Source organism: Talpa occidentalis, unplaced genomic scaffold (genome assembly GCF_014898055.3).
Source record: "Talpa occidentalis isolate TD23 unplaced genomic scaffold, MPIMG_talOcc4v2.1 talOcc4.13, whole genome shotgun sequence".
NCBI lineage: Eukaryota > Metazoa > Chordata > Mammalia > Eulipotyphla > Talpidae > Talpa > Talpa occidentalis.
The window spans coordinates 78,308,165-78,323,056 of record NW_023601322.1 but is presented as its reverse complement, the minus strand read 5'-3'; the positions used below and the strand labels follow the sequence as shown (position 1 = coordinate 78,323,056).

At 37.8% G+C, this 14,892-nt stretch overlaps 1 protein-coding gene across 10 annotated transcripts in view; it reads left to right on the top strand.

Annotated features, from left to right (window-relative positions):
* The window catches only part of MEGF10 (multiple EGF like domains 10), a 340,065-nt gene extending 326,195 nt beyond the window's left edge, over positions 1–13,870 (top strand). For all 10 annotated transcript variants that reach the window (XM_037509425.2, XM_054694471.1, XM_054694465.1 and 7 more), the window contains 5 exons: positions 1,043–1,170; positions 2,357–2,480; positions 7,408–7,452; positions 8,229–8,435; positions 10,250–13,870. In XM_037509425.2, the coding sequence (XP_037365322.1) occupies positions 1,043–1,170; positions 2,357–2,480; positions 7,408–7,452; positions 8,229–8,435; positions 10,250–10,437 (692 nt within the window). In that variant the 3' untranslated portion in view covers positions 10,438–13,870. The remainder of the gene's footprint in view (positions 1–1,042; positions 1,171–2,356; positions 2,481–7,407; positions 7,453–8,228; positions 8,436–10,249) is intronic.
* The last annotated feature ends 1,022 nt before the right edge of the window (positions 13,871–14,892 follow it).

Genomic DNA, 14,892 nt, shown 5'->3' with positions numbered 1-14,892 from the left:
TCATTTTTGCACAATGTATGCATTTTCATCTTGGTTATAGTCCCCATACAATTGCACCCCCTTAATTTTGACCCCAATCCCTCCTCTCCCCACCTCTCCTCCCCCCCGCAGTGTGTCTCTGGTTTATAGTTCCTTGTTGATTTTGATTTTTTCTTTATTATAGTTTAGAAAACCTAAACAAAAGCAGTTTTTTAAAGAAAACTCTTCTTCTGAGTCTTCCTTTTTTTTTTTTTTTAAGATTTATTTATTATTTATTTATACAAGCACTGGGTACAGTCAGAGCGCGGGAGGGTGAGAGAATTCAACAGAGCCAGAGGGGAGAGCAGAGCAGGCAGACTGACGAAGTACACTGCTGAGGGGAGCAGGGGGCAGCAGGAGAGGTCTGCGCGCCATGTGGGACCCTCACCCGGTGGCCGGGGATCGACTGGCGCTGTAGAGGCTGCGGGCAGCTTCGCAGCCCAGCCCTCCACCACTGCACCACCGGGGAGGCCCCTGAGCCTTTCTAATACAAGTCCCTGTAAAAGTAAATTTTATAAGTAACACACTCAATTATCAGAAGTAATCACCTAAGCTGGGGAATTTGGAAACTTAAAAAACTAATTTGGGGATAATATTGAAGGTGTTCAGGTGGGCTACATGTTGATGAAAAGTGATTCTGGGGAAAATGTATAGTAGCTGATTTACTTAGTTTTTACTAGCATTTACATTTTTACTACAGAATATCGCATCAAGAACACAAGTGTTTTTTAAAGTGAAAGGAAATTTATAGTAGAAGTTGCTTTGAAACCATGTCTTCCCAGCTTGTACAAGCCCCAAAGCAAAGAGCAGTTATTTGTGGATATTATCATACTTTTCAAGGAGGCAAGTGGGAAAGCAGATGCCTGCTGTTTCTAGATGCTTTGCTGAGTATTCCAGGCAGGAGGCATTCTGCCCAGCTTGTGATATGGAACTCGTCCAAACATTTGTTCTTACTGTTTTGCTTCCCTTTTTCCACACCTATTAGGGGAGCCTACCATCTTAACCATTGCCTCTCATCTTGCAGAAACCCTGCCTCACAGCAATGGTGGAAATGCTAACAGCCATTACTTCACCAATCCCAGTTACCACACACTCACCCAGTGTGCCACTTCCCCACATGTCAACAACAGGGACAGGATCACCATTGCAAAGGTGAGAGAAAATGCTCAAGTCTTTGAAGGTTGGTAGGGGCAGAGGAAGAAACAAGCATGTTTTGAGGGCTGCTGTGTGCCAGATGCTGCTCTTGGTACTCTATATATGTCATCTCATTTATTCTACACAGTCTTGTATATTAGCATCTCAAGCTTACTGACAAAAACAAAACACACCCTGAGTAATGGGGAGTTTAAGTCTTTTCTAAACACAGCCAGGCAGCTAGTGAGTGAGGCAGCTGCAACGTGAGTCAGAGTCTCCCCATTGCTTTACCTAGGACTATTTCCATTATACCTCTTTAGGAAAATGTTTTTAACATTGCATGAAGTTTTAAAATAATGTCTCATAGTTGACCTATAGAAGATCCAGTCCTGGGTAAACTTGCCAAGTTTATCTTTTCTAGGCACCTGTCTTCTAGTGCTCTTTCCTGGCCCTTGTTTCATAGCAACTACAGTGACATGCATTTGTTTAGGTTGAACCACTTGCAGTTGAATTTTGTAGGTCAAAAATAATCAAATGGATACTGTATGCCCAGCAATTGTAATTATTTTACAAATATAAACCCACAGCAGTCCTGTGAATCAAGAGTAATCATTATCTTGAAGAGGTTGGAGATCCAGGGCTGTTTGGATCCGGGGCTACTCCTGCCATAACCCCAACTCATCCCATGCTCTGACATCCCAAACATTTCTCCTTTTCAATTGCACCCCAAATTATATGTCCAATCCCTATTGTCTAATTCCAGCTCTCAATTAGAAGAAAACCAAGCTAATTAAATCAATGCAGTTGCAATTAAATTAATGCAGCTGGATTTTAATTATAGTGCCTCATAGTTAAATAGCACTTCACATCCTCAGGAGACTGTCATATTCATCATTGCATTTGTTCTCATACACATTCAGGGCGGGAAGCAAAGTAGATCATCTTATCTCATTTTGCAGTTAAGAAAACTGCACAAAGTTGCTAGTGACTCATACAAATCAGACTGTGTTTGACAAGTACTCCTGCTGCCCCCTCATCCCACCAAGTCAGAAACTGTCACCCTTGTCCCTTAACTGGACTCACTTTCCCGTAAGGACCAGCCCTAGACACATGCCATGAACTTGCTTTCCCCAGATCAGTTACACTGCGCTCCTCCATATTATGTTCTCCTTTTTAATCTTTTATTATTTATATTTTTTAACAGTCAAAAAACAATCAACTATTTGTGAATCTGAAAAATGTGAATCCAGGAAAGAGGGGTCCTCTGGTGGACTGCACGGGTACTCTGCCCGCAGACTGGAAACATGGTGGCTACCTCAACGAGCTCGGCAAGTTCTTCGTTCTCTGTCATCAACAGGGCACTGCTATCCTAGATTTGTCTGTGCCAAAGCAATCTAAGGAAAATATGCATCAAAACTAAAACAAGAGAATTATACTTAATACCTCTATAAGGCTTATTACATTTCTAAAGTTTAATTTACTCAACAAACACTTATTGAGATCTTAGTATGTGTCAGGAATGGATAAAAAGTGACAGGAATCTCTGCCTGCTTGTAACTTCTTTTCTTTTTTTTTTTAAGGTTTATGTGGGGGGGTGAGAGGATTCACCAGAGACAGAGTGGGGAGCAGAACAGGCAGATCTACTGAAATACACTGCTGAGAGGAGCAGCGGGCAAGTCAGGAGAGGTCTGCTGCGCCATGTGGGTAGCTCCCTGGCCAGCTGGGGGATTGAACTCGTGCTGCAGAGGCTGCAGACAGCTTCATAGGTTACATCTTAACCCCTTGCGCCACCAGGGAGGCCCTAACCTATTTTCTAACTCTACATATAATGACCTAAATCTATCATCATCATCATCATCATTATCATCATCATCATCATCTCCATGTTACAGTTGAGAGACTAAATCATAAAAAGGGTTGTCACTTTGGCAAGGTCTCCAGCTCTACCAAGTGGTAGAGCTGGGATTTGGGCCTAGTTATCTTGCACTCCTCTTTGTGTTCTCTTTTAATATGAGGTACTTGCATTTGAGGCCCATTTCCTATTTTAGGTGAGGAAGTGAGAGATCAACAGGAATATAACAGGTCAGTGTCTCACAGAGGTTTTGGAATCAGGACCCCTTTCACATTCTTTAAAGTTATCAAGGGTCCCAGAGAGCCTTATGAATTATACCTATGGATCTTTACCATATTACAAATTAAAACTAAGAGCATTTAAAATCATTGTTTTAAATGTACTTATAATAACAAAAATATATTTATCATAACAAAAATCTCATTTCATGAGAACATAAAATGCATTTTTATGAAAAACAAGTACATTTTCTTCACAAATAAATCATAAGAAGAGTAGTTATGTCTTAAACATTTATAAAATAGGGCCTCCCTGGTGGCGCAGTGGTTGAGCGCAGGGTTGCAAAGCTGCCCGCAGCCTCTACAGCGCTGGTTCCATCCCCGGCCACCGGGCTAGGGTCCCACATGGCGCGCAGACTTCTCCTGCTGCCCGCTGCTCCCCTCAGCAGTGTATTTCGTCAGTCTGCCTGTTCTGCTCTCCCCTCTGGCTCTGGTGAATTCTCTCATGCTCCCGTGCTTCTGAATGTACCCAGTGCTTGTATAAACAAATAAATAAATCTTTTAAAAAAAAAGTTTATAAAATCTCTGTAACATCTGGCTTAATAGAGCATAGTGGATTGTCATATCTGCTTCTACATTCATTCAGTAATGAGTCACGCTTGGTAGAGCTCCTGGAAAACACTTGAAAGACAATGAAAGTGAAAGACGAAGACAATATTGTTGTGTTACTATGAGAATAGTTTCGGTCTCTTGGCCCTTGTGTGAAGTTGATGGGGATTCCTACACCTCAGTTAAAGAACTGCTGTGAACCCCATCTGTAAGCATGCGCACCTTATTTTCAGGCAGGAGCTTGGAGATAAAGTAAGCAAGGTGTGAGATGCCTTGGGGCATCAAACCCTTTCATACGTATTTATTTGGAGGGAGGGAAATTGCCAGGAGGCTCAAAAGTTGATATTTGGATAAGCAAACAATTTTTTTTTTTTTACTACCTGAACCATAATTTAAATTAAAAATTGTGGTTTATCTGAAATTCAAATTTAACTGGTCTTCCTGTGTTTTCATTTGTTAAATCTGGTCATCCTGCTGGGCAGACTTTTCCATGAATCTTGTTTTATATAGGAGTACACTGGGAAGCACAGAGAGGTGAGCTTTCTTGTCTAAGAGTTATGCAAGGAAGAGAGTAAAGCCAGGTCTCAAAGGTTGTCTTTTGACTGTTACCCTCTGATCCTTCTGTGAACACCTTATATGTCAATTCACCTGAATCAGATATAGGAACCAATCCTTGTAGGCTCTGGCAGCCTCTCTTACTATAGAAATGCAAATGTCTAAGTAAGAAAATGGGTACAAATTCTTAACTTATCTACATTAATCTATCCATAGGATGTGTATATCTAAACATAGTAAAATTGTGTATCACTATATCAGATTCATCATAATCTTAATAAAGCCATTTAACATTGGGAAATCTTTTAAAGACCAAATTACATTAATAATTTAGTTCTAAAAGTACATGAATGATACTCTGTACACTACTGCTTGGCATAAATACAAGAAAAGTTTCTCATTCAACCTTCATCTCCTGTAATTTGTTCGAACTCCAGAACACATAGCTCCCCACAGTGGTCACATGAACTCTTCTATTTTCTACCTCAATTATACCCAGGGGAACATAGAATCTTGGCTGGAAATTCTGGATCTCCTTGGTTAATTCCCATTCAAGAGAAATTCTGAATTTAATGAGCCTTTAAAATTGTTGCCCAGAAAAAGTCCTTCCTTACAAAGAGCAGAGTGAAGCCCATTATGGATGATGAGGTGTGTAGGGCTCTTAAATGATGGAAAAATTGTTGTGATGTTGGCAGAAAGAACTCTGAACTTGATACAAAAGGCCTGAGATCAATTCCTGCTTCTGTTACATGACTCTGGGCCAATCATTTCCCTGTGAGCCCTGATTTGTTCATTTGTAAAATAGGGAAAATGATTCTCTTCTGGCTCATTGTGTAAATTAGATTAAACCGAGCACTTAAAAACACCTGTCCAGGGATTTAGGACATATGGGTGTTAATGAGGAAACCTACCTGTACACACCCTTTTAAAAACAGAGCTCTGATCCTCCAAGGCAATAAAAAGAGAATTTGCAAGGTGGCTGGTCTCATAGTCCCAACTCTTTGTCCCTAATGTACTATCCACCCCATGCTTTTCCTTTCTATAAGGCTTTGGCTTAACATAGCTAAAACCACATTGGGTTTTTCTTGTTGTTTTTTTTTTAAAAGATTTTATTTATTCATGCACATGAGAACTGGGGTACAGGCTAGATGTGTGGGAGAGTGAGAGGATTCACCAGAGACAGAGGGGGAACAGAACAGGCAGACTGAAATACACTGCTGAGGGGAGTAGCAGGTGAGACAGGAGAGGTCTGCCACACCATGTGGGTATCTCCATGGCCAGCTGGGATGGAACCTGCACTGCAGAGGCTGCAGACAGCTTCACAGTGCTATGCTCAACCACCTGTGCCACCAGGGAGACCCCACATTGGGTTTTTAACAAGAGATTGCTATAATATGGAGATATTCAGTGGACTTTGACAAACAATAACATAGAGTTCTTTAGTAAGGCAGCTCTCAGAGGCTAGAGGCCCTGTCCACTTTTACGGGTCCCTTTAAGAGTGGGAGAATCCCCAAGAAGACCCTTTGTTCGGATACTATCTACAAGTTAAGATCACAAAGATGATGCTCAGGATTAATAATTTGCTAGACAAATATACAGAACTCACTGAAAAACTGTTAAAATCATGGTAACAATTTATCTCAACAAAGGGGTTCACATTACAACCAGTCAGGAGAAGAGACACAGGGGCAGAGTCCAGGAAAATTCAAAAACAAAACTTCTAGTTGTCCTTTCCAGAGTAATCATGGGAAGTGCTAACTTTTTCTGGCAAAAAATGGTAACAAAAATATAGAATACTGCCAACCAGGGAAACTCACCTCAGACTTGGTCACATGGATGTAGTTGATCACCTATGTGATTGACTTTTACTCTCCAGCCTGTCTGGAAATGGAATTGATACCAACTGACCAAACTCCCTCCCTTATATCACTTTGCTAGTCGTAGGCCTCCCTGGAAAATAAAAACACTCTGATCAGGCAGGACATTCCCAGGACTTAGACATCGCCTCCCAGGAACAAAGGATCTTGCTTTGGCAAAGTAATTCTTTACCACACACCCTTTTATTCTGCCTGCCTGCGAAACTCTCTGCCTTTCTCATCAGCTGGGATCTTGGCTAAGCTTGACAACCCAGGCCCACAAGCTGGTGCCTAACAAAGGAAAATGTTCCTATTTCCTGTCCCCACAATGATTGAAATTAGACACGCCTGCTCCCGTTAGGGTATTCTCCCTCTTTTCTCCACAAAAGTGTGTCTCGATGGGATATCACCATTGGAAATTGAATTTAACATCAAAAAGAAAAATACAGAGTTTCAGGGAGTTCACGCCCTCACCATTATCATATTACTTGAATGTTCATCATCAGTCATTACTTTTTTTTTTTACCTAAGTCCATAATATTCCTTTAAAATATCACTGAAAATGCCTTAGAATGCTTACAGATGATAGACTAAAGCTGAAGATATTATAATACCTTAAGTGTTGCAGTCATTGGGACATCTTTCAAATCTTTGGCACTTTGGAGTTTACAAACTCTTTATATAAACTCTATTAACTTAACCACTGTGAAGCCTTGAAAGGCAGGTTTTGTTTTTCTCATTATAGAATTCAGAAAATCAACTATCTTGCCCAAAGTTATATGGCTAATATGCTTTGAAATTTACTTCTTTTATTTAAGTTCTGATCCTGAATGGGTCCCTTCCACTGAGCAACCTTGAATCAAGTGTACTAATTCATGTGTGTCTCAGTTTCTATACATAACTGATCACTTTTCTCACAGTCACTATAAATGAGTAGGAGAATGATCAGAATAATATAGATGGATTTTTTAATTCTAAGCACTGGAGACATCTGGCACAATGGACCTGGTACTGTAAAGGCTTGAAAATTATTTCCTTGAGTACTTCTTTCAATGGGGAGATAGTAGATACTCAAACCATCTTACTCCTTAACCTTGGGATATTTGATGAATTTTCTCTTGCTGTCCGTTCTCACTGGGCACCTTTTTTTCTTCCTTTATCACAGGTGCTTTTGGACTTGACAGAAGTTACATGGGAAAATCCTTGAAAGGTATGGCATAAATTCAACAAAGAAATACATTTATCAGAATTACAACTTTAAAAAAATTATTCCAAAAACAGAAATAATTTGTTAAATGAACAAGAGTGGCACTGCAAGAAAATACACAATTGTTAAAATAGTAAATTATTTCAACAAACGCACAAACTGGTTCGACTGGCATCAAGAGAGTGACTGTAGTGAATGTTGTTAAAGCCTAAGTCTTGGAGAACAAAACTTTAGTTTACTGGGGAAGCAATCATATTTTCTTTGAAAGAAGTGTGGCTGATATGAAGAAAGAGATATGAAAAAAAAATAGCAGAGGAAATAGGAAGATATCAGCAATGTTACCTGTTAACTGAGGCCTACTCTTAGGAGGAATTTGAGTAATAACCTCACATGCTGGTACTGAGGTTTTACAAGAAAACCTCACAGCACAAGTACCTTCCTTACCTTGATAATCAGTCTTTTTGTGCTTCTAGCAACAGCTGGTTTCTTGACTGAAGCCTTTGAAAATTTAAAAGTGAATAGTAAAATAGAATGGAATTAATTGTATTTGGATATGATACTCAAAATGAAATTCAAGTTCATAATCACTTACCTTAGAGAGGATCTAAAATTATTTTAGAGAGGAACAATTTTATAGCAAATTCTCTTCAAAATGAGTGGAAAATGTTTAGTGTTATTTTCAGTACATATTATTATAACTAGCTGCAAAGAAAAAGAAGCAATCTTCCCAGACAAATTATCACCAAGAAAAAAATTATGTTGTTCATCTCTCTTCACAGACCTGGGAAAGAATTCTGAATATAACTCAAGTAACTGCTCCCTAAGCAGTTCTGAAAACCCCTATGCCACAATTAAAGACCCACCTGTACTCATCCCCAAAAACTCAGAGTGTGGCTATGTGGAAATGAAGTCGCCAGCACGGAGAGATTCCCCATATGCAGAGATTAACAACTCAACTTCAGCCAACAAAAATGTTTACGAAGTTGGTGAGTCCTCCTGATGCACAAAAGAACCTAATAGATAGGAATTTTTTGAAAACAATTTTACTGTCTTTGAGAATACAATAGCAGTTCACATAAACCTTCTTAAAAATTGTGGCCAATTTTTAAATGAAACCCATCTTTTTAGTGATCATATTAATTGATGTCAAATGAATTTTTCAGAGAAAATGACATTTAGAAAATTTAAGGTAATTTTCCTTATCTCCCATCCAATCATCTTTTGTTTGTAACTATAGTATTTTGGCATGCCTGTGGAATTGCATGTATGTCCTATTAGCTAATGTGTCAAGTTAGTCAAAATAAATGGCTCAAGTGGATAAAACAGCTGCTTTTAGCAGAATTGAACCAGTTTACTTTTAAATTTATCTCACATTAATGATGTCCTCAGCTGTGAGCCTAATACAAATTAACATACATAAATTAATGATAATTTAATTTAAAAGTAAAGTTACTTTGTAGCAAATGATATTTGCAGCTATCATTTGGGGAAGTTAAAACATATCAGAGCTGTCATTGGCTAGATATTAGAGCTACATTTTTAATCATTTTGTCTATTTCATTAGTCATAATTTAAACTAAAAAATTCTGTAAGACTTATAAATGAAGTAACTGGTTATTAGTAATTCTTTGTATGCCATAGCGATATAACTGGAAAGAGATATCTATAATGATTTTTAAAATATTAAGACAGGTTTTGAAAAGTTGTTAACAATTCCCCTTTGAGTGATCCTATAATCCCAAGATGGAAACACATCTGAGAGCCTACATCCTGAGTCCTAAAGTTTCACGACATGTTACATGTTTCCATGAGTTGCATTAACCTGAGAGAACCTCAGTCTCTTCACCTTTAGAGTAAGGGGTTGATTATCTGCAAGGATTTTTCAGATAATAATTTACATCGGGGTTTCTGAATGCCCCTTGATGTCTTCATCCCAACCACATAGACATTCTTTTGACCACCATTTGTGTGAGTTAGTAACTTTTATGTTACTAAATAGAGATCATTTGAGTCTGTGTTTTTAAAGATTTATTTTATACTTGTATTTTATATTTATATACTTTGTATTTATAAATATATATTTATATACTTTATATTTATTTATTCTTGTGTGTTTCAAATTTGTTTTATTTATTTATGCATGCAAGAACTGAATGTAGGCCAGAGCTACGGGGTGATGAGAGGATTTACCAGAGACAGAGTGGGGAGCAGAACAGGCAGAGCTACTGGAATATGCTGCTGAGGGGAGCAGTGGGCGAGACAGGAGAGGTCTGTTGCACCATGTGGGTTAGCTCCCTGGCCGGGGATCGAATTCATGCCTCAGTGCCTGGCAATAGCTTGATAGCGCTGAGACTTAACCCCTGAGCCACAAGGGAAGCCCAAGAGAGCATTTGTTTTGAAAAACAATTCTTCCTTACATTTATATAAAAGTTCTTCTGGGGCCTCCCCGGTGGCGCAGTGGTTGAGCGCTGGGTTGCGAAGCTGCCCACAGCCTCTGCAGCGCCGGTTCTGTCCCCGGCCGCCAGGCAAGGGTCCCACATGGCGCGCAGACCTCTCCTGCCGCTGGCTGCTCCCTCAGCAGTGTACTTTGTCAGTCTGCCTGTTCTGCTCCCAGCTCTGGCTCTGGTGAGTTCTCTCACCCTCCTGTGCTTCTGACTGTACCCAGTGCTTGTATAAATAAATAAATAAATCTTGAAAAAAAAAAAAAGTTCTTCTGTGTGTTTGGTATTTGCAAAAAAATGCTATATTCTATTTTTAAAACGTTTCCATTGCTAATACACTGTGTCCCTGGTTGTCACAGAACCTACAGTCAGTGTTGTCCAAGGAATATTCAGCAATAATGGACATCTCACCCAGGATCCATATGACCTCCCAAAGAACAGTCACATCCCTTGCCATTATGACCTGCTGCCAGTTCGAGACAGTTCATCCTCCCCCAAGCAAGAGGATGGTGGTGGCAGCAGTACCAGTAGCAGCAGCAGTGAATGACACCAAAGGACCACTGGGTAGCCACTGGAACCCCTTTTAGAACTGCACTTCAGTTGTTTTCCATCCTCAAGTTTGCCACCTTACACGAATGTTAATCTACTTGGTAGGCAGTTGTTGGATGTGAACCAGAAGGCTCAAAGCTCACTGACTGTAGGTCCTATTTGTGCAGTTGGTATGGAAGGAGATATCAATGTGATTTCTCATTCCTGATAGTTTTAGAACTGTACCCGTGAAGCATGACTTATTGTAAAATCTTGACTAAAAGCATGACCTTGCAGAACTCCTTCGGAGAAACGGGTTGTGGTGGATATTGGTATTATTGCTTGAAAAATTAAAATTCAAATATTTTCTTGCTCATTTGCTTTGCAGAGCTGTACCTATGATTGTGCAGTTTACCATAAAATCTACTTCGTGACAGTGTAAATCACTAAACACGTAGAAGGAAAGGAGAACATTAGTCCTTTCATTTTTTTTTTTCAGCTAGACTCAAAAGTATAGGGATAATACAAAACCAGGAGGAAACATTCTGCCAAGTGGCACAGTTGGACAGACTTTGAATAAAATCTAGAAGTGGTAGCAAATTTAAATATGAAAACTTTAGATTTTTTTTTAAATAAAGAAATGTATAATTAGAATTACTTTAGGAATACTAGAATTATTACAGGAGTGAGTGTACAGATGTGCCATGCAGAGGTGATTCTTCTCTCTGTTTGACCCTAGGCCCACTTTAGATCTATGCCGTCATTCTGATCACTGTCTCCATCATATACATTCTCCACTTGAGATCCATAACATATCAATTATTATTTCATCAGTAGAAAAATGGATAATTTTATTTTTGACAGACTGGATTGAATGAGTGTATAATGATAGGAAAATGTTGTAAATTTTAAGTGTAAGAAAATGCTTAAGTTTTGTAAGCCTTTAGTAATACATGCTGTAATATAGAATTAGCAGAAGTTTTGATTAATTTTTTTCTAGAAGTAACTGAAATATTTTTGTGCATATTTGAGAAGAGGGCACTTTCCTTTTATTAATTGTTGGTTTAGAGAAACTATGCTTAAGCTGGTCTTTTGCATTGCTAATATGACATGTACCCCATTTTCATTAATTTGTATTTCCATTTTTAAGTTGTATATCCTATGTTTTGTAGTGTTTGAATTGTTAATGAAAAAATATATGTTCATTGTTTCTTGTATCATTGACACTTTTTGCTTGATAAAAATGCATTGTTCTTTTTTCTTTTGCGAGGAGATGAAAAATATATCATTCAAATCAACTGAAATTGGTTATTACTAAAATAGTACAATAACTCTAGATGATAACTTAAAGTTGAAATGGAGAAGCTTTTTAATATTCCAAAGTGGGGTTCCTTTATATCTGTGGGTTCCCTGAGCCTGTGTTAAATCAGAGCAAAGGCGTGTTGAGAGCAACTGTTACCGTACAAGTATCACAGATTAATCTTACTGAAGACCTTCATTAGGGTGCTCATGTAATTGACTATTCAAATTGGGGTATGTTTGAATGTAAATGAAGGCTTTGTTAATAATTTATCTGCTGTGGTTTCCAGCAAACGAGAACAGATGATCATTTTGTGTGTACTCACACATTAACATTTTTACTTCAAGATAGTTGTCTCATAAGAAGGCTGATAGGATGCAAGAAAGCCAGTTTCTACTCCTTGGACCCACCTTAGCAATGACTGAATGAGGGAGCATGCAATATACATAAGGTATTGACCCAGCCTCTTATTACATTGGGATATACTGTGATCTTGTGTCACATACCTGGGCCTGGGGTGGTGATTTTGTCACATAGATGATACAATTTACAGCATTCACTCCTTCGATGGCTGTTTCTTTTAGGGAAACCCAAATTAATTCAAGGAAATATGGAGTGCCTGGAACACAAGTTAGCAACAATTGATTTATTTCAACAATTATCCACTGCCTGACCCTTGACTCTAGGACATAGGATCTAATTGAGGCACCAGTGGGTCAGTAACCACAATGAGTCCTTTTTTGGTAAGAAAACAATAAGACATTTCCTCCTTTTCTAAGGATTATCTCTGCAGAGCTCTGTGGTAAGTTTGCGTTTTCTCTTTACTTCCTGGAGATTAAAAAAAAAACCAAACAAACAGAAAGACTGCTTCTTTTCTAATTTCACTATTTTAAAAAAGAAAGCCTCATGTCGAGGCAACACAACTTTAAGCAAAACACCCAGGCAACAGATTGAAATCCCAAGAACAGTGCTCTTCTTCCTGTGAATTCTTTCTGACAAAAGCATTTCTCAGACTAACTGTAGTCCTGAAACATTTGTATCTGAGGTGACTCTAACTTAATCAGTATTCACTTAGGACTTTTTAAACATTGGGACACACATATTATCTTGGGTATTGTTAAAACTACATGTATTTGGGGAGGAGTCATCGAGAAGTTAAAATTTTCTCGGTATTTGGATACAGACTTGGGTAAAGAGAGAAATACTTTTGTCAGATGAAAATTAAAGAGGAGGTGTTTTTCAGGTGGAAATTTTCCAGATATGTCCAATTTAATTTGATGGTGATATCACTCTTTTTTTTTTTAAAGATTTATTTATTCATGCATACAAGAACCGGGCACAAGCCAGATGTTCGGGAGGGTGAGAGGATTCACCAGAGACAGAGCAGGGAACAGAATAGGCAGAGTGATTAAAATACACTGCTGAGGAGAGCAGCGGACGAGTCAGAAGAGGTCTACTGCACCATGTGGGCAGCTCTCTGGCAGGTTGGGATCGAACCCCTGCTGCAGATGCTGCGGACAGCCCCATGGTGTTACGCTCAACTGCCTGCACCACCAGGGAAGGCTCTGATATCACTCTTTATACATGTGGATCTATTTGCATGACCTTTGAGCCTATATTAATATTAATTTGTCCCCTAAAAATTATTTCTTCCCTATATCCCATAGTGGTCAAAGTTCATGAAAACCTAGCAAAAGACATTCAGGTGAGAATATCATCAAAAGTACTATTCTTTACCTATTATATTAGAAAATCTTCTAGTTGTAGTTATATAGAAATAAATTAAAATTGGCCCAAAGTATAGGTCATACACTTGCTTTAATACAGAAAATGCTATTTGTAGTTAATTATATAATAAGTAGTATGTACAATTACTTACAGAACATGACATAAATTCCCCTTCTATGCTAACATGGTTGTGTTAAATAAAGTTTATTGTGTTTAATTTAGCATTATCTCCATGGAAAATTGTATTCGCCAATGTAGAGTTTTATAATTGGACCATTGTAACCTGTCACAGCCAAATCCATTAGCACAAGTACTATGAATTTTGAGAAATGAAAGGTGGTTATTTTGACTCCAAATAGCCACAATAGCAGTTATTAATTATCAAGATTTTTAAATAATAAATATTGCAAAAGTTAAACAAGAATATCACTATATTATTTAGAATTCTTGTTAATATTAGAAGTCCACTTAACACTTAAAATAAGATGAAATCATGAAAAGTGAGAATTAAGTTTACATTTTTCTAAATAAATATTCTGTCTCTGGCTAACATGTCTTCATTGTTCAAACTAAGTACTCAAGAGATATTTTGGTTTTAGAGGTTTTTTGTTTTGGAAATGTATATAGATAAGTAAGGGTGACTCACATGGTGATTCAAGAATGGATGTTCATTTATTAAGTAAAAATGTACAGGAAACTGCTCTTTAGTATGTTCTTAATATTGTTATCCTAACCCTGGGTATGCTTATCTAGTTCAATATTTAATATAGGCTTCATTCTGATATGAACAAATTGCAATATATATATTTTTTAAAGGCTCAAAGTAGCAAACAAAAAGATAAAACATTGCTGATTGTAGCAAAGAAAAATGCTTTCAGCACTAAAAATATCTATTTTCCAAAGATGATGAAATTTCATTAGTATTAACCTACATTGTCATTTATATCACCAAACAAATCTAATGATTAATGCAATAAACTTTATAATAAAATACTTTAAAGTAGTGTTTATTTCTATATTTCTTTCTATTGTTAATTAACAAGAAAAAAAATAATCCTACTGGAAAAACAGTATTTTTTCATATGTGGCCCCATAGCACTTTATATATACATTTAAAAAGATTATATTTTATTATACGTAATTGCACGTGTCTGCTTTCCCTTCAGACTACTTGTTCCGAAGGATAGAGGCAACATTTGTCCATATGTGGATCCCAGAACCCAGGTTAGTAACTCAGAGTCAGGTCCTCTGGAAACAGTTTTAGGATATCTTATGTGATTTGCTTTTTAAATCTCAGTAGTCTATTAAAGCTTTCTTATATAATTAAAACATTTTGAAGTATTCACTTTATAGCACTGTATTCTAGGGATCAAATATGAATAAAACATTGCTTCTTCTTTTAATAACTGCTTATTTACTGAGGGCTCAGTGCCAAGCACAGCAGGG